The sequence below is a fragment of the Fringilla coelebs genome (genome assembly GCF_963513975.1).
Source record: "Fringilla coelebs genome assembly, chromosome: 3".
NCBI classification, from domain to species: domain Eukaryota; kingdom Metazoa; phylum Chordata; class Aves; order Passeriformes; family Fringillidae; genus Fringilla; species Fringilla coelebs.
Genome location: NC_140030.1, coordinates 108,197,316 through 108,217,954, shown reverse-complemented (window position 1 = coordinate 108,217,954; position 20,639 = coordinate 108,197,316). Strand labels below are relative to the sequence as shown.

At 39.8% G+C, this 20,639-nt stretch overlaps 2 protein-coding genes across 7 annotated transcripts in view; one reads left to right on the top strand and one right to left on the bottom strand.

Moving 5' to 3' along the window:
- Positions 1 to 20,639, top strand: part of MACROD2 (mono-ADP ribosylhydrolase 2) — an 842,889-nt gene that overhangs the window by 85,255 nt on the left and 736,995 nt on the right. The gene's annotated exons all lie outside the window — the stretch shown is intronic.
- FLRT3 (fibronectin leucine rich transmembrane protein 3) lies at positions 14,869 to 17,020 on the bottom strand (the record flags this gene model as incomplete). The annotated part of the gene is made up of 1 exon (XM_084202579.1): positions 14,869 to 17,020. The coding sequence occupies one exon, from the start codon at positions 17,018 to 17,020 to the stop codon at positions 15,071 to 15,073; it is 1,950 nt and encodes a 649-aa protein (XP_084058705.1). The 3' UTR covers positions 14,869 to 15,070.

Here is a 20,639-nt window from a genome sequence, read left to right as displayed (position 1 = left end):
GCTCAAGCCTGAAAACAGAATGTAATTTGGCAGTCGTGTGTAAATGCTTCCTGAACGGGGGGAAATACTGATACAATTGGGTGTTTAGTTGTGCATGTAATAGATACTAACTTGGTCATTCTGTACTTGCATTGTAAACTTGCGGGTTTGGTTAATTGGTTGGCTATAAAGAGAAAAAGCTGCAGTTTAGAGGGACTCAGGATAAACTTTAGTTTTTTAATCAATATTTACAGGGAGTGCTAGTACCAAAGAAGCCCTGCTTGTTTTAGAGGTGTGATAAACCTTTCTAGGTTTTGAAAAGACCTCCTGTTTAGTTGTGTGCTTCTCACAGCTGAACAATATTGCTGTAGTTTTTTCCCTGGTTGCTGTGCTGGTCTTTCAGTTTAAAGTGTGATAAAGCACAGGGTGGGGCCTGGGAAGCGTTTGGTCGTGGTGATCCTGGGCTGCAAGAAGGTGTCTCCCAGCCACAGGATTGTGGTGTTCCCCGGTGCCAGGGGAGCTGTGTGAAGATGAATGTAGGAGTAGTGGCAGATGTGCTGACTGAAGAGCTGCATCAGGAGATGCAGAGCTGAGAGAGAGATAGACGGTGAAGTCACGTATGATGTCTGTGATAAACACGATAAAAACTTGCTGAGGAGCAGCTTGGATTACAAAGAACTTTCTGCCTCTTTCATGTCTCACAATAATTAAATGGTCCATTTTTATTCAACTTCTTTCAAATGGGTTTCTAATTAAGCAATAACTAATGAAATATGAGATTAAGCATCAGCAGATCTCTGGTGGGCAGAGACGTGCCCAGGGCAAAGTTTAAAACAGTTTTGTAAAACTTGTGTTTGAAACAAAGCAAAAATATTTATTTCTGAAGCAGGAGACAGATTCCGTGAGTGTAAATGCAGATTGAATTAATTTTCTTAGTGTTATGCTGAACTGAAAGAACATAAAATTCAATATGAATTCCTTTAATGTGGTTGCGATATCATCACCACAAATTTAAAAAAAATGGGTCTGTAACCAGATAAAAAGATGCTATCAGGCACTTCTAATTTTAATTAAGGTTCAACCTATTGGAGGAATATATATTTAAAGAATTAATTAAAATGCTGTTCACTGTATAAGAGATATCAGTATAGGAAATTAGCTAATTGCAGTATCATAGGGGATCTGTGCTTTGCAAGCTGTTTTGTGATGAAAGCAGCTTCATATGGAGGAGAAGGGACATCTTGGGGGGGAACCAGGAGATGATGACAATGACCTTCTTTCTGGGTTAGTTTGAGTAAAAGTGGTCTCTGGGCTTGCTGCATCTGTGCATGTCAAACAGTGCTATTTCAGTTTTTTTTCTTCTTTGGGGTGGGTGGCTGGCACGAATGCTCCAAATACTTGAGATAATTGGACATAATTTGATTGCATCATGGTAATCATGTCTCCTGCAAGAAGGGCTTTTGAGGTGGTTAAGATACCTTTAAAGACTGGAGTCTTTCAGTGCTGTCATTCTTGATAACCTTTTTATCGCTGCAAGTTTGTGCGAAGGTACTGCTGGAGCTCCTCAAAGATCAAATCGTGCTTTATTTAATATTTTCATTAGCAGCCTTTACAGAAGAATTAAAAGCTTGCTAAATAAATTTGCCAACTCCAAAGCTGAGAGACACTGGCAAGGCGGGGGTGGACTGGATTATTAAGTGAGAAGAACTGCTTTCTTCTGCCATTAATTGGTTTCAGGAGAATGTTGTGTGCTTAAGGATGGACGATATGAATTCCTTCTATAAGCTCAACATCACTATTTGGGAGCAGTAAAGAATGAAGGTGTCCTCTCTGTACTTAGGAAGATGAGTTTAAACAGCCGCAGGTCAAGGAAGGGTAATTAGGATAATGGTGGAAGGATCAGCCAGCATTTTACCAGCGGCCTGGAAGAGCTTGGCTTTAGCCTAGAAAAACATAAGCTGAGGGGAACTAGGATTGTTTTCCACTAGTTTATGGTAGGAAAAAAACCCAAGCAAACCACAATTATTTAAGCTAAAGGATGGCTTTAGAAGGCTGTATGGGGTGTGAATATGGACTCCACTTCATCTGGCAGAGGGATGATTTCTCATCCTTTTTGGTGCTTCTATGGGCAGGGTGCCTTGAGCATTTGCTAGTTTTGGCAAACCCCAAGGTCAAGTGTTGGAAGTGTCTCCCCCACAGAACACATTTATTTGGAGCTTGCTTTAAATGATTTCTTTGAAAAGAAAGAACAAAGCTTCTAGGGAGAAGTACTTAAAAAGGGAACTTATTGCACAGGCAGCCCTGTCTTCTTTAAGAATTTCGTGCTGCTCTTGGTGGGTGTGTGGATGCGCCAGACGTCTTCCAACACCTCTGAGTAGGTGCCAGTCTGTCAGATTAGCTCAACTAAAATAAACCTTTCTCCCACTCCCTGCCTGCTATCAGCCCTTTGAGAGAGAATTGCCTTTTTAAATGTACTGGGGTGTTCACTGGGCTTTCATTCTGTGGTTTTAAGCTAGTTTTGAAATGAGCAGAGAGGAGGTGAAAAATGTTGGAGGCTTTTAACACTGTCGTTTAATGTTCTCATCCTTTGAGCCTGTTTGTGGAGAGGTGGCTTATCTTGAGCTGTTCTCTCCTTTCCTTGCCTGTTTTCCACGAGAATGTCTCCTATTGTGTTAAGCCAATAACCCTTATTAATAGGTCAGTGTAGAGTATTAATGAGCTTTTTACACTGTGGTTATAAATGCCACACTTGTTTCTAAGAGTAGGAGTGGGAAATAGAAAATATTGCCTGGATTAGTTCTCTCAGTTTCAACAGCGTGAAACAGTTGATCTGATTTTTTAAAAAAAGCTTTGATCAATCAGAACCTTTTAGCTTTTGTTATTTAAAATGCAGTCCTAAGGACCAAGCATTGAAGCACTTGCCTTCATAAGGACCTGCTTTAGGAAAGTTAAAAAAATAGAAATTTGCTGTGAAATAGATATGTCTGTAACAGAGGATTTTGCAGGGCAACCTGCAAAAAAAGTTGAGAGTTATTTGTCTTGTCAACCCATAGGATGTTCACTTAGCTGTGATGAACCTCTGTTTGCTGCACAGCAGAGTTCTGTCTCCTCCTCAAAAAGCGGCAGAATTAGTGCTGACAGAGGTATAAATGTGTCAGGCTTGGCTTGTACCAGGACTGGCCAGTATGATTGACTTGGTGTAACGTGTCCAAGGCTCCATATGGGCGGCAGGTCTGAGAAAACAAATTGTAAAGCCCAGAAAACAGCATAGTGGGAAAGGGACACCGTGGTTCATGGTAGGGAGGTGGTGGCAGCTCTCCAAGGCTCCCCCTCCTGCCTCCTTGCCAGTCTGAATTGCAGAGCTCCCCAGTAATGTCATCCTTCAGAGTTTCTACAGTTTCATTTCCTCCAGCAGCAACTGCTCCAGCGCAGCGTTGCTGCTGGCAAGGCGAGGTAGCCCTGGTGCTGTCACTTCCATTTCGTTTTCAGCCGCAGCTACCTTAGTAAACAAAGGGCTGAACATCTGCAGTTTTGCTTTATCAAATGGTCCTCTAATGCTGCTAACAAAGAAAAGGGAAGCTGAAGGCATTTGAAAGAGCCTTAATAAATTAGTATTACTATTGTAATTTGCTCACTCTTTACTTTTGGCTGCTTAGCAAAAATTGCTTGGAAGACCTATTAATTTTATCATAAGAATGATGATGCTGTATACAGAAAAATATCTGGCCATATGCTTGTATCTTTATTTCAAAGGACAAAGGTTAATGAAATGTAATTTCAAAAGGAAATTTACATACAATTTATAATAGTATTTATTATTATAATATATAATTATATTTATTATTATATTTATTAATTATATTATGTATAAAATTTATTGTTATACATTATGCTTTGAAAGACAGTGGAGAATAGGTTTAGAGCACTAATGTTGTTCCCATTTGCACTATGGCTATGTATGTAACGTGGTTTTGAGACATCAGGGTAAGTGTCATGTAAAGAGTGTTCTTGAATGGCAGAGTCAATATGACAAATTCTGCAGTGTTGGACGATCTGATGTGGACTTGCATGGATTTCAGTGTTGTGTAGCAGACTTCATATCTGGTTAGTACATTTCACATTCCTCTGGCATGTTGTGCTGATTCCTTCTACTGCTGCTACAGCCGAGCCAAAAATTACTGGTCCCTTTCAAGCTGATTAGAAGAACATTTAAAAATCATTAGTAAAGGAAGAATGTTACAAAAAAGACCTTACAAAGCACATTTTTTAAAAAGTCTGTTCTGGACACAGACTGTTTTCAGTTTTTTAAAATAAAGTTGGAATTTGTAAGTTGATCTCTATGGTTGGAGGAGTGGGCTGAAGTGGTGTTTGTTTCTCTTTTCCTGCTAGCTTTCTTCTAGTATGAAATACCTGCAATTAACACTGTTGCTTTTCCCCATATAGGAAATATTGGTTTTTTTTCTAGGCAGTTACAATGATTACTCCTGCAAAAGCATTGATTTAACAACAAATGCTCCCAGTACTTTGCAGTGTTCAAGGAGCCTGCATCATCAGCATAAAATCGTATACCTCAGGTATTAAGCAGTGAGTGTTTTTTTACCCTTAGAGCAATAGTCAAATCTGGGTCAGCTCCCAGAAGAATAAGAGTTTAAAGGTCTTGGACAACTTCCTAGTGCCCACATAGGAATTGGCTGCTTCCCTGTTGTGCTTCAGTGGCTCAGGGAAACATTGGCAGTTTTTCATGTGCTCTCTGAGACCTGTGGTGAAGTTGCTCATCCGTGGGCTTGCAATGCCGCTGCCCTCCTTTGAAAGAGAGAGATGTTTCAGGTTGGCATGTGGCATCCTGGGATTGATAACAGAGCTGCTTTTAAATGTCTCTCCTGCACCTGATCAGGTGACCCCCCATAAATCTGTTCTGTTCACTCATATTAGGTCGTTGGGTGCATAATGTCCTAATATAACCCTGGTGCTCCTGTTAATTTTTCTGTTAACGGACCCAAAAGAAAAAAATAAATAATCTTGCAGAAGTCAGGTCTTCAATCTTGGAAGTGTTTGGAGCTCAGGACCGCTCCCTTGCCTCCCTGTTCTTGCTGCTATTGAGCCTGTACAGCATCTCCTTTTATTACAGCTCTAACCTGCTCAGCCAGATGGTAAATGTCATAGAGATATCTTCGTGTTTGTTTGGGGTTTTTTTCTGTGCAAGGTGAAGTAAACTTCAGTAAATCTCTCATCTGATCATGGAGAATAAATTTGATGTTGCTTTTGGGCATACTTATTCCACATCCTCTTTCTTACTTGTTTTCAGGACATAAGTGACACTAATTTGCACTTGTACAGTTCCTCTATCTTGATTACTGAGCAGGCTGGATGATGTGGAGATTAGCGATGACATTTTGAAAGACCAAACGCTTGCCAGTGTCTTTAAAATTCTCTACTTTTCCTTCGTTGTATGATCAAGCCCTGGGGGGAGATGTCAGAGGCAGCTTCTTACAAATGTGAAAGCACTAGAAAACATGATCCCTGGCTTGTTTGACAGATGAAAGTTTATCCCAATAGAGTTTTTTTGCAAAGGAAGTCTAGTCTAGACCTGGCACAGGTAAAAGCACCTGCTGGAGCTCCTTCTCAGCGGGAGAAAAATTGTTTTTTTCCCCTCCATAGTGGCTTTTTAGCTGGTTGTGAGACACGGGAGCACATGCCTTGGCAGGTTTCCAAGCTCCCATTGACACCCAGCATGGTTCATTTCCCAATCCTCAGGAATTCTGCTTCCTTCCTGGGAAGGCACAGGCATGTCCTAGATGGGTTCCCATGCTGACAGTGATGCACCCAAGCATACCCAGACATGAACTGCTTCTGTTTCAAGACATTTTCCTGTTTAATATCCTTAAGCACCAGTTTATTGCAGCACTGTAGAGATTTCCACGAACAACTAGGGGAGACTTCACTCATCACTCACAAATTGACTTGCAAACCTCAGAAAGAGGTCAGTGTTGTGGGGATTTGACCTAATAACTTCCTAGAGCTGCTGAGCAAAACACAGTAAGAAACATTTTGAAGAGCTAGATTTATTTTCCTTTCCTGAAAGTATTGCCACAGAAATCAGTCAATTGCTGCAGAAATTTTGCATAATCCAAACCAGGCTTTTGTTCATACTTCACTAGTATCCTTTCAACCCACTGAATGCGTTTTAATTGATTTGGCGGGATTATACTGAAGGATAAAGTTAGTCTTTACTAGCACAAAGGAGAACAGTAGGTAATTTTGATTTTTTTTTTTTATTTTATCTAAATAAACCAGCAGTATCTAATGTAGCAGTGGGTGCTTTCAGTAGTGTTAGGTATCCTGTGGAGGAAAAATAAAATACCTGTCAGAAATATGCTGATGACAGCAGCCTGCCTGGAGCTGAACTCATTGTAATAAAACCTCCTGGACTGGAATGGGTGCTGCTCATGCTCCTCACCTCCCAAGCAGTTTTTGCTGTGTATAAAAGCACAGCCAGCAGCTGTCAGGCCGTGCAGGAGGCACCGCTGGCCTGTGGGGCTCCTGTCCTTTGCAGGAGGTGTCAGGCGGGCCATGGCAACGGGAGCTGGAGCCTGGAGGAGCTCAAAGAGTGGGATTAGAAGAGCTTACATCCTTTGACTGTGTACTGGATCACTGGATTGAAATCACTTTGATAGGTGCTTTCTGAGGATTTTGCAGGGTTGGGTGTTTTTTTGATTTGTTTGGGGGTTTATTTGAAGTCCCCGAGACTGGGTTGCTTTGCTCCCTAGTTTTGCAGCAATACCAGCATTGAGTTTAAAATGGATATTGAGACAATCCAATTTATACTGACTGTACCAGCGGGGTGCTCCTTCATGGGACACAGGATATCACCTTCAAATCCATATCAAAAAGAGACACTCTCTTCCCCTCCCTTCCCAATGTGGTGTGGTTGCTTTGGGAACAAGATGTGTTTCTTGCATGAGCGGCTCCATGGGTCCTTTTGTCCAAATAGCTGAGTTTGTGGGAGTTTGGTTTTTTTTAATTCCTTTCACTGAAATAAGGAAAATCTCCCTGCAGCATACAATAGCACCCTTTTTTGTCTAATTAGCATCCTAGTATAATGTTCTTTCCCTCTCCCATCTCCAAGACCCTAAAAAAAATTCAAGAAACCTCTTTTTGCACTTGTAGTATTTTATGACTAAAATCTTACATGTGTTAAAGAAGTCAGTTGACAACACAGGGAAAATGGGAAGGGAAAATGGGTGGGAACTGTACTGCACAGTCATTTCCTTCTGTGCAGAGCATGTATTGAAAAACACTGGGAGGTCCTCAATAAATATGTGCTCATCATAGCATTGGGGATGAAGTCATACAAACAAAACCTTTAAAACTTGTTTATAGGTAAAGCTTGGCATGACATCAAAATTTCCATGCTTGAAAGATAAGCTGTTTGTTTTTTGGTTTTTTTTTTAAAGAATAGTGTAGGATAGTAATGGATTTCAGAGTCTGGGACAAAATGTTTCCAACAAAGCAATTTTTTTTTTTGGACAAAACCAGTCCCTATTAGTTATGTTCAGGTGTATTTGGCTCCTTTTAATGCCTCTGTCTGTACCCAAGGAACACTGATCAGTGCAGCTCTGTCCCTAGGCCAGCAGACAATGAAAGACCTGAGCATTTCCTGAGATAAGGTATGATAAACAAAGTAGTTGCTCTTTTTTTTTAGCATAATTCAATTCTCAGTAGTAGAAATGGGATTTTGTGGTATTGCACTTCTCCTCCAAAATTCTCTTTAGTTGATCTTGTTTATTTGGACTTTCTTAAACTCGTATATGGAACATGGAAAAGCAACAGTGGTAAGAGCAGCTTCTTAGGAATATATTGTTTTCTTGTTCCCCCCACCCTTAACATCATGTATCTGTAAGCTCAGGGAATACTGGAGATTTCCAGGGAAAATATTTTGTGATGTGCCTGCCCTGGATTTAAGTGCAAACTATTTAAGGAGGGTTCAGCACTATTCCACTATGTGTCAAGTGCGATTAGCAATGAAGAGGTTTTCACATGCATAACAGTCCTGTTAACTGAACAAATGCTCTCAATGAGCTTTATTTAATTAACAAAGAGAATAAAAAAAGAAAAAAGAGCTTAGATATGGTGGTTGTCCTGCTGGTGCTCAACCTTTTTGACCCTTAAAGGTACTTAAAAAATTTCCTGTTATGAAAAGCACCAAGGTGCATAACTGGGAGAGGCAAGGGTCTGTGTGAGACAGCCATGGTTGAGCTGGTGAGGTCTTACATGCAGTTCCATCACTGCCTTTTTTTCCTTTATCCAAGGAAATTGCATGAAGTCAGCAATTTAGATCTCCCAGTGATATTCTCCTGACTGCTTCATTTGGCTGCAAAGTGCTGAATTTCAACAACCAGAAAAACTTCCAAGATCTGGGAGTACTGTGGCGTTTTTTCTTAATTTTTATTTTAGCATGCTGTATGTCATTTCTGTATCAGGGAGAAATGAAAAGGTTTTTAGAGGATGAAGTAGGTTACATGCCATTAAGGAGTTCATAAGGTAAAATAATTGCTTTGAAGACATTAGGCAGAGGTTCTCTGTTATCAGCTAATGCCATAAAATTGTATTTACTCAGTGGGTTAGCATTTCCTTGTATATGGCTTTCTTTCTTTTAATGAGCTCATGTTCCTCGTGGGCAGTAATTTATTCCATTAGGCTTTGGAAATAAGTGTCTTTATGTTGCTTGAGAAGGTTACTGAAACCAGGTAAACAAACAAAACACCACAGATTCTGTACCTATCCACACTCAAACTGTGCAGAAAATGAAAATAGTTTGAGGAGGAGTGCAATGCAAATAACTCGTGTCCATTAAATGTGGCTTAAACAGGGGGTGAGCACATTATACACATGATCAGGAAGTGCATAAGGTTTACACAGGCTTGTATTTGGGATGTAATTCTGGAATAACAGTTAAAACAGCATTTCTTAAATCCTCTGCTTTGTCAGCATGCCTTGGTAGAAGGGTTTACCGATTTAAAAATGGTTACTTTTGTACTTTTTCATTGAATCCATGGAAAAACAAAACTTAAGGAAGCCAGACTAACTCCACTTTACACACACAAACCAGTAGCTGAAGAAGATATGTAAGGTAAGGAGGCTTTCTTGTACTGCCTGTTGAAGCTGCTGATGCTTGATCTAGTCATTTAGGAAATTTTGTTCATACAGCAGGCTCAGAGATGGACAAAAGCTTAGATTTGCTGTGGCCTTCTGTGTGTAATGTAGCCTGAAAGATGCTGCTTCTAAGCCACACCTGCATTATGTAAATACAACTGCTCGTGTGCATCTCAGAATTTATAAGTCCCTGGTTTTGATCTTACAGTAGTGAAAACAGATTTCATTACCTTTTTGCAATCCTTGCAATAAAAGCAAGGCTTCAAGTTAAAACCCTGGAAAGCATTATTGTGAGGTGAGATGGGAAAGCAGAGTTTGTGGGGACATCTTTTATCATACCAGCACCTGCTGTGTCTGAGGGTATTAATTTAAAATTATTAACCAGTTGAATTTATATCCCATTAAAAATGGAAAAAATTGCAGTTAAATTATTTATTGTTCCTAATTACAAAAGAAAAAAAAACCAGAAAAAAACATTAAACAAAACTGATCCCCACATCCACAAAACCCATCTGTTTTCATGTGGAAAGCCAGTTTCCTAGCAGGCATTTATCAGGGACTAAGGCCACTGGAGGAAAGCTGTATTACATAAATTGGATGTGCAGTTCTGAGCTAAATAAATTTTTAAATATTTTGCATAAATTAGTGACATTAAATTATGCATCATGTGCATAATTTCATCCTTTTGTAAATGCTGTTCCCACAGTTAGTGATTAAAGAGCATGGTGCAGCCCCTCGAGTTGGAACAATTAGACCTTCCACAGCTCTGTCTATAGATAGACATTCCTTAAGCTCAGCAAGGGACAGAAGTGTGTGCTAGCGCTTGGCTATGATCTGCTCCCTGTTTTTGATGACTTAAGAGGGCTGTTCAGGACAGAGTATCAGCCTATATGAACACTATCAACCAGCTTGAACAAGTCAGATTATTTAATTAGCCCTATTAAGATCCTTCTATTTTTATAACTTATTTATGAGTGTTCTTGCTAAGCTCAGAAGGTCCAGCTTCAGATATCAAAAAGATGTTTTCAGCTCATGTTGTTAATCTTGAGGTGTTTTATACTGTGACTCCATTAAATTTTCATCCTGAGGAAACAATAAGGGGCTGTGAAAAGCAGTTAAATTGGGAAATTCACATCTGCAGGTTTCAGGCAGAGGGCATTTGTGATAGCCATGCATGATGGACATTTGCTTGGTTGCCAAAATAGGTATTGTATGCCTTTGCCTTAGACCATCAAAAATCCAGAGAATGTTTATTTAACACCCATTTGAAGTGTCTTGGTTTCCCCCAGGGGAGAAATGTTCCTCAGGCATCACTTAAAGACTACCATGCTGTGAGTATCTTACTTGATGTCCTCTGCTGGGAAAACAAGGTGATGCTTGTTTTGAGCATCTGCTTTGCCACCCTTTTACTGAGATTCACATTCTGCTTTTTTCTAGTTGTTTTGAGAGAAGCAGGCAATGATTTGATGAGAGAACTCTTAAATCAAACATCCATGTTTACCAAAAGAAAAGACTTTTAAAGCAGTTGTGTCCAGAAGTTAATACCTGTGTCGTGGCTGTACCTTCAGAATGTTTGAAAGGGCTCTAATTTCATCACAAGGGTGAGACTCTTATCCACCACCCCAAAATTAAATTCATTTGCAAAGAAAACAAAAAAAAAGTAAAGTTCTGATGTCTGAATTCAGCCAATGAGCTGCTTCTCTCTAATGGAATCCCTCTGGGCTAGTTTGGAAGATGAGAACTCCTCAGGTATGGAGTAACTTCATGCTTTGGAAAAAAAAAATCACTGATGGTTAAGTGCTGGCTTGTGGCTGGAAGCTCTGGCTGTTCTGGTATCAGTAAAGAAACAGTTAATTAAACAAAGATCAGTCCCTAGGTGATGCTGAAACAATAGATGGATTTGGAAGCAAGGTTAAGGCATTCTGAAAGTGGAGAGTACCTATGTGAATTATGGTTCTGCCCAAAACTCTCTCAAACAAATGTGGTTTGGATAAATTGATGCAGATGGCATCTGCCAGCTCACTTCTGAAGATCTTATCCAACTTTAGCTGCAGGTGAATGTACAAAATTTTATCCTCTTAGCAGGGAAGTCTATATATGCTTTAGTGCATTACATCATCAGTAAATTATTTTAATAGCAAATAAGCCTTTATTACTTTTGCTCTTGCTTTATTGCATTTGCTGCTCTACATTCAATATGTACAGCATTGGCACAAGATAGCTTGCATGCTCACTAGTGCATTAGCAGGAGAGATGGAAACTGTGTTCCAAGAACATAATACTTTGAATTTGGTACTGTTAAAGCCAGAAGAAAAAAACAAAAAAACAATCAAAAAACCCCAAAAGTTGCTGCACATCAGGCTCTGGTAGAAAGCTAGGAAGTTACAGCTTATAAATGAAGCAAGTTTCTCACAGAATCATAGAATATACTGAATTCAAAGGACCCATCAGGATCACAGAGTCCAGCTCCTGGCCCTAGTTCTGGAAGGTGCCAAGATGAGACAAAATTAACACTGTTTCCAAAGTTCCAGGGTGTTTTTGGAGACAGCTTTCAGTTTAAAACAGAACTGTGGGCAATTCAGGATAGCAATAGAAATTTAAAAAGGGACAACGATACAGAAAGTAAAAGATACTATTTGAATATGGAGAGTACTGATTCAAGTGAACTCTGCACACAGGTTTAGGCAACACTGAAAAAAATCCCACCCTTTGCTCCACAATTAACTATTGAATAGTACACAGAAATAACATGGAATTTGAAAACTGAGATAAATTTAATGTGGTTTAATGGTATTTGATAAACATGCTGAATAAAGTGCCTACTGTAGTAATCTGCTTTGCCTGCATATATACCTGTCTAACTGAAGGGATTTATGATGGTGCTGGGGAGCACTGCATGCAGCAACTGCAGCACCAGGATAAGCAGCAGTCTTGAAGAGATGGGCCTGACATGGAGAGGAACAGAACTTTGTAAAAACAGCCAAAGGAAAAAGCACACAGTTTTGTTTGAAAGCAATCTTTCACTTGCCAAATTAATTTTAACATTTTATGTGTGGAGTAGGAGTTCCTGTAGAACCCAGGGAAGGCCTTGTACACTCCAGTGTGCCATTTTTTGCATTGACACATCCCATGTGCTAAGAGGACACCAGCTCTCCTGCAAGCCTGACCTGGTTGTCTGAGGAAGACAGAGCCCTGTCCAGGTTTTCACTCTTGCTGGTGGAAGGTGAAGTAGGAACAACTGGGTTGATTTACTTAAGTTGCTTTGGATTTGTACCCTACTGCCTCACAGGCAAAAATGTCACATAAAAAAGTCATTTTACTCAAGACTGTCGTACAATTATCTCTTCAAATGCCAACTTTTTCATACCCTTTTTATACCCTTGTGTGGCATCACTGGAGTTCGTGCATACCATTACCAGGCACTTCTGGCTTAGGTGCCTCAGAAGGCAAAGTACTCACTGAGTGTTGTTTTACTTTTTTCACAACATAAATTTGGAGCCAACTGAGACAGAGATTTTCAAATAGCTTGAAAATCCAACAAAACCTGTTTAATTTTGTAACTGGAGAACTGCTGGCAAAGAACTAGGCTCTCTTGCCAGTGACCCAGGCATTTCATGGGCTCAGGTATCAGGGATGCCCCTGTGTGAGTGTAGACAAAGAACAGGTCTGTCCAGTCCCTCTGTGTCATTTTCTTTCCCTGCTCATTGCTTGGGAAGCTTTTTGCACATCAGCATAATGAGGCTCCACATGCTCAGTCTTGGCTTTCTTGCCCTTCCCTAGATTGGCACCTGATGGGACAACAGAGCAAAATAGTCTTGTTTGGTGCATTTCACTGAGCTGAGCATTACACTCCCTCTCCATGGATCCATTCAATGCTCCATGGAAAGGAGACATGGTTTGTACAAGGTCAGTAAGGGAGCACAGTGTTGCATGCTTCCACTGCTCAGGAACTGCAGGAGACATTTTTGAAAGTGATGTGTCAACAATTCCATGGTGCAGGGAACTGCAATTCCATGGAGAGGAACTTCCCTGAGCACATCTGCAAAATGAGGATGAAAAAAAAGTGTTTTACTGGAAATTTTGGGTCTGCACAGTTAGATGGATCCCTGGTAGGAGACTGATTTGCTGAAACCAATAGTCTCAGTGTAGGTCACTCTTTCTTCATCTCTCATTCTTTACTACTCTTAGGGAACCAGACAGGCCAAGCACCACTAAAATTCTCATAGAATTAAACTGCATTTGGTATACATTCCTTCTTGTCTGAGATATTGTCTGAAATACTAAAATTTTCATTTGCTGTTTGTTTAAAAAAAGCCCTGTGCTTCAGAGGGTTATAACTCCAGGCCTTCCCTCCCTTTCATTTTTCACACTGTTCACTGTTGTGAAAACTTTTTTCCCAAGTGATTAATAATGAAGAAAACCTGCAAGGGTAATACTGTTAACCTGAACACAGAAGCTCATGACCTGAGAAGAAGTAGCTTCCGAGTGGGTTTCTTATCAGAGCACTGCAGAGGTGTAGCATAATTCTGAAGTAGTTTTTCAACTTCATTCATGAATAAGACCAGTATTTTTCATAGTTAAGTTATGTATGAAAAGGTGGGTATTTTATTATTTCCTTTTTTCTTAGTTTTTAAAAGCTTGATACATGTAGTGTTGGATCAAGGCACACACAAGACTGGCCAAAGGGCGTACAAAGCACTTTGGTTTTTAGTTGAAGAAACAGAATGATTATTGCAACAAAGAGTGGCTTGGGGTTTAAACATAATAGCTCATAGTTCAGCAGGAAGGCAGAAAGAAACATGTTACCTTACAGATTACCAAGGAATTTCTGGATAACTGTGACAGTAATGGGCAGTATTCCTGACTGTAACAGCATTGCACTGAACACACACTCCTATATGCTTCAGAATAGCTGCATTCTCCATTTGTCTGCTCACCTTTGGGACCACAGTTTTTGAGACCTTGCTTTTATTGCCTTGGGTTTTGTCCTGTTCTCTTTTCTTGTGAAACTGCACTTTCAGCCCTTTTCCTTTTCAAAGCAGTTTCAAAGTGTTGCCTGCCCTTGTCTCCCAAATGCCTGTGAGCATCCATTTTGTCTGTAATATACAGACCACTGATTCTGATAACCAAAAAACTATTCCTGAACTGTACCTACCCCCCTGGTTTGTAGAGCCTAACACCCTTTTTTTTTTTTAATTATTTGTTAGGAATTTGATTATGCTTTCCTCTAGGGATTACGTTTTTTTTTTAACACTTGTCAAAAACTTCAGTCTCATGCATATCATCAATTTGCTTATTCTCATTTAAATTGGATTTCACCACTGTTGAATGGATATATCCAGACAGCTGATATTGCCCATTACTACACACATTTTTGTTTATTGAATATTGTTGTGGTTTACAGATTTAATAGACCCAACACTGGAAGTTCTGTGAGTTTTTTGTAACCATTTTTGATCTTCCTGACTTGCCAGGTTCAACATTATTTTATTGATACCAAAGTGAAAAATGACCTGTGCTTACACTTACAAGGATCTCAGATGAATGTTCTGACTGCTCAACACGGCAAGAAAATTCACTTTCACAGTCAACAAGTCATCTTACTCAGTAGAACACAAAAGTTAAATGGTCTGTAACTTCAATATTAGCAAGGAAAATACAGTACAAATTACTAAAAAATACTAAAATATAGAATTGTGGTCAGGTATCCCCACTACATTAATCGCAGCAGTAGCCTGAAATTTGAAACTTTTAATAAAAAGTTCTTAAATATAAATTATATGGCAAATGTACAGTACATTGCTTTGTCAGTCTTTTAATCCAGTGTTTTGCAGTAGAACAGCAACTGTTAAGTCAGTCTTTTCTTGTTTTCTTTAAAAAACAAAACAAACCCAAAAAACCCAACAAAACCCAAACCAGTCTTTCACGTCCCTCAGTATCATGAGTGTGAATGATCTGAATCTGGAATACCACTGTCTCTGTAGCTCCTGTTACTACTGCTTTCACTGTGGCTGTTCTTGTACAGATTCATGCCATTAGGTGGGAAAATGGTGTGTATTACAAATTCCTCCTTGGACACTTGGTCACTGGTTATTGGTATCATCTGGAAAGAAGTCTCCCTGATTTCCAAGATGGAGTTATCCTTCTTGGTTCCCGCTTCGGCGTAGTCGTCTTTTCTCCGGCGTCCCTTGCTGTAGGTGCAGTTCCGGGAGAACAGGGACCCGTTTCTGTGCACGTACCAGCAGACCAGGGCCAGCAGCCCTATGGCCACCAGCGCCACCACGCCGCCGATGATGGCGGCCAAGGGCAAGCTGGAGTTTTTGTAAGGTTCTTTCTCCTGCTCCCGATTGAGGGTGGTGGTAGGGTTGTACATCTTAAGAGGCGCCGTCTCGGTCTCGATGCATTCGGGCGTTTCGTCGGAGAGATAGATGTTGCTGGTTTCCATGGGAACCATGCACACACGGTATGGTGACTCCGGTTCGAGAGCTGTGAGCAAATAGTCGTTTCTGTCGCCTGTAACTATAGTTTCAGTTATAGATCCAAAGGCAGGGCTGTGACCCATCTTGAGCCAGCTCAGTCTCAAAGCAGTCATCGGTAGTGCAACTTTCCAGGAGATGTGAATAGTCTCCGTGCTTACGGATTTCACAAATATTGTAATGATTTTGCGCACCGGGCTCGCTGTGGTTCTGTAGTTTTTATTTAGGTTGGGAGTCTTGATGTCTGGCTGTTTGGTCACGGAAATGGGCCAGTGTCCCTGGGCTGGGTATAACGTGTTTGGTACTGCAGTAGTGATTTGGACGGTGCTTATCACGCTATCGTCCTTACAGTCAAACAGTTCCGCGCTGAGGTCTTTGATAGCCATCCCACGAACTTTTTCTGGTGCCTGACACATCAGTCCACGTACGTTCACTTTTAAAGGCAGTGACTGTAACCAGTCACGCACCCATTTCATTTTGCATCCGCAGTGCCAAGGGTTGTTGCGAAGAAAAAGTTGAGTGATGTTGTCCAGATCATCAAAGACACCCTGAGGTAAATTGCTGAGATTGTTATTGGACATATCTAGTCGGTACAACTGCCGTAAGTAAGAGAAAGCATTGGGTGGCACACGGTTGATGTGGTTTTCTTGGAGATAAAGCTTTCTTAGGTTTGTTCCCGGCAAATTCACCGGTGCAGCTGTGAGTGAATTGCGGACCAATGACAATTCTGTAAGATTGACTAGATTAATGAAGACTTTGTCTCCTAATCCATGATTATTTAGAAGATTTCCGTCTAAAACAAGGCGTTTTAGATTTGTAAGGTCTTGAAGGGACAGCTCAGAAATTGTGGAAATACGATTATCATCCAAGCGTAGCTCTTCTATGGTTTTAGGCAAACCCCAGGGAATGGTGCTAAGGTGATTTCGAGAGAGAAAAAGCAGTCTGAGATAGATGTTGTCCCGGAAAGCTCCATCCTCAATGCTAACGGCAGAAACAGAATTATCATCCAAATGCAGTTCTTCCAGATAAGGAATTTTTGAAAGTGAATCATAAGTAATGGTCCTTATATTGTTCTCCTGCAAATGCAGTTCCTTAATGTACTTAGGGAGGTTAGTGGGGAATTCATCTAGGCTGTTGCGGTATAAATATATTCTTTCCACCCTAAGCAAGTTCTTCAGTTCTGAAGGAATCCCAGCATTATTTATTTGATTGTTCTGAAGGAAGAGGGTGGTTGCATCCTCTGGGATTCCTGTAGGAATAGACGTCAAATCGCGATCATTACAATATATGAAACCCACATCACAGCGACATACTGAAGGGCATGGTTTGGCACTAACAGAATAAGGTGCCATGTCAAGTAACAGCCCTATTTTAGTCCAAACTAGGAAGATGCTCCAGGTAACACTAATCATGGTCAGGAATGATGAGATTTCTATACAGTTCTGATCTTCAACAATCTAAAAAAACCAAACAAACAAAATTATCCAGATCATCAGTGAAGAAACCGCAATAAAAAAATCAACTTCAACATTACAGAAGACATCTGAAACACACATTAAACCAAAATTCAAGTGCGTAGGTGCATTTTACTTCCTTTTCCTTACATCAATAATTCTACTACTTGTACTAATTCAATTAACTAAATAGGTTATTCTGCATAGTGATCGGAAATAATATAATCAAGTACGCCTGATCTGTGAATTATTTTGCTTAAGCAACAAGACTCTTTCTAAGGATTCCTTCCCATTTCATGTGTACCGACACAGATACCAGATAAGAACAGAACTGAAGTCACATCAGAGTTCAAGTAAATCATTCTATATCTGAAAGATAAGAAGTAATTCCTAAGCCAGCTAACTTCCTCAGGAGCCCTTAAGTGAACTATAAAACCCTTACCAACCCCACAAGTCTAGTGGTAGGTATTTCAGAAGTTCAAAAAAAGCCCTAAAAGCAAAGCATAAAATGCAGACAAAATAGTGAGGGCCAGTGAAGGCATTTTCCCAAGTCCTTCCCATTGCTCAACTCCACAGTGTGTAATTTAAAAACACTGTGGACTATTTTGCTTGGTTTTCAAGCTTACGTGACTGCTCAGAAAGGTAAATGGTGCAACTGGCAGGTATCTGGTAGAGCTAAGGCTTTCTAGTTCACTGGATGAAATATTTCATTACATGCTTAATTTCATGTTTAAATATTTGTCATCCTCAAAAGTCGTCTTACTACGTAGCACACTCCTAAGAGTCTATTTGGCAGGTTTAACCACACTTTCCCATGTTATTACTAGCATAGTAGGAATTAACTCTTGAGACAGAGATTGACTTTGCATTGGTAGTATGTTTGTACACTGAGCTCAGGTAATTAGCATTTTTATAGCTTTAAAGACAACATAATTCAATTACCATTGTAATTAGGGTTGTGAGAACTCCTGCAAGATGACCTATGCATTAAGCGGTGTCATGACCTTTTCTCTTATGGGTTCATATATTAATTGAACTTTATTCTCAGAGGCATGAAAAGGAAAATAAATTTATATTGATCCTACCGTATTTAAAGGTATGAGTAAATTTTGTGCTTGAGGATATCCAGTAAAGGGATGTCTTTCTGCCCAGTCACTCTTATGGTTTACTCCATGAAGCAGTTTTCTCTTGATGGTGTTTACTCAGATGGTCCTTGGTGGTGGTGGTGTGTTTTCCTGGCTCCTGGCACAATACTCAATGAGCATTCCAACCAAGATTTATCATGGTACATAAGCACACCAGGCCCCAGAGTAGAAAAGATTCAGCTTCCTTCTATTTTAGTCCTCATGTAAAGTCTGTGAATGAAGAGCCTCTTTTGTTTGGTTTAATGCCTTTAGCAGGAATGACTTTCTTTGTAACTCTCACAAACTCTTCTGTGCAGCGTAGTAGTCAGAGGAGGGAACTGCAGTGCCACGTGATAGAAACCATTCATTATGCTGAGGCTCGAAGGATTGCAGCCTCTTCAGGAGGTCAGGAAAGGGATGCTTCTTCCTATCCAGAATTATCCAAGTATGACCTTTGTACAGTAGCTACATCCTGATACATCCACACCTCTTTCAGAGAAACATTTTCCAACTCTGACTTCTTAACGCTTCTTCCAAATTTGTAACGCAGGAAAGAATTCCTCCTGTGCTGCAAGAATGCAAGTTACTTTACCACAGAAACATCAGGCAATTCAGATGGTTTTCTTCATTATAAAAAACCCCCACAAAAATATGATTTCCTTCCCAGAAAACTCCCCTTTGAAAGCTTTCCTTGAACTCCTAATGTCCTGCAAAAGTGAAAACAAAAAAAAAAAAAATTGGAATTAATAACAACTGGTGCACACTTGTTTTAAGGGTTACATCCCCTGTACATGAGCAGAACACCTTGTTTCCCCCAAAGCATTGGTATTTCAGCAAAATCAACAAAGCTCTTTCAAAAAAACTTTTGCTGTGTAGTTTCATGTTACTGCAGTTTTGCTGGAACTGTATTTTCCCTTGTTTCAGTAGAAAAATAAAGGCAGAGAGTAATAAAATATTTGTAAATTATGTTTTTCATCTGATGTCAAATGCCAGTGTTACCTTCTTGGAGGAGGACTAAATGCTTGCTTGCTTTGTGTTCCTGGTAAATAGATAATCTTCTCCTTGGTTTTAAGTGTAAAAGGAGCTAATTACTCTTCACTAGCTACTGTGTGAAAAGGAAAGTATTGTATATATATTGCTGGGAAATATATAAATATATTTCCCACTTGCAGCATGTTGATTCTGAGCTAGGAACAAGCCAGGCATCTGTGTCTGCTATCTGGCAATACATAGGTGGGTTTAGTCTGTAAAATTTCTAAAAAGAAGGAAAATATGATTTCTTTCATTTGTATTTCTTACAGAATACTAATCATTTTTTAAACAGCATTCTTAACTTGGGCTACTTGTATCACGACTGCGTAAAGTATCCAGTGAGATACCAAGCTCCCAGCAAGTCTGTAGGTAGCATGTCTGAAATGAAAGTGGTTAAATCTGGAATGAAACAAATCCTTCATGTGTACTTGCTTTTCCCTTCTGTGACATCACATTTGTCCAAGGGGCCAAGCACAGTCCTCAGAACCAAAGTACTTGGCAGGAACAGTGTGCTGAGTAATGCTTGCTTAGCTGCCTTCCTGGGAGCAAAACTAGAGCATCTTCTGCTCCTCTGTAAAATACTTGACCTAAACACAAACACTCTCTGCTTTAAAAATGTCTTTTGCAATTTGTAGCAGGTCTGTTATGAAACAGACCAGTCATACTCCTTACAGCAACACAGAATATGCAGTGATATATTTAAATAGATACAAATTCTGCTGCTCTTTTTCATAGAAAAATGTTAACCATTAAAAAAAATCCCAAAGCCCCCCATATGAGAGATGGTGTGACTACCCAGTGAGGGAGTGGAAAAGACTCTTCTCTCTTGCTGCTGTTTTCGTGCTCCTCTGAGCTTTGTTTTCAGAATCTTGTTTTCAGCAGTTGCCCAATGAAAAAAAAAAAAAGAACTCAAAATGAGGGACCCCCATGGTGGCATAAATAAGTATTTCTATGTATACTTTCTTTAAGGCAAAAATACAATCTATGTGGCCACATTTTATATAGAAGGGAATGCATGTTCAGTGGTAACTTATGTAATTTGGGTAAATTATATAATCATTATGAAATGGAACAAAAAAGCTCTGTATTCTTCCAGTGTCTAGTTTTCTTGCTCTGTATTACTCAAGTGTTTGGGGAAAAAAGCCCAGGCCCTATTCCTAAAACTTTGAAATAAAGAGCAACTTAACAACTGTAGAAAAAAAGGGTGTCTCTTAGGAGCTAATGTGAAGTCGTGATAGAAGGTATTTTCTGGAAAGGGTATGGTGAAATAGGAATATAAATTCCTTTAATAGGCCTTTGAAGGCTACAATAACTTTTAAGTACTTAAAATCATAAATTTTCTTTAGAACTCTGAGCTGTAAAAAACTTGCTAGTATTAAGCAAAACGTTGGCTCTAGTATGCATACATTACATAGATACAT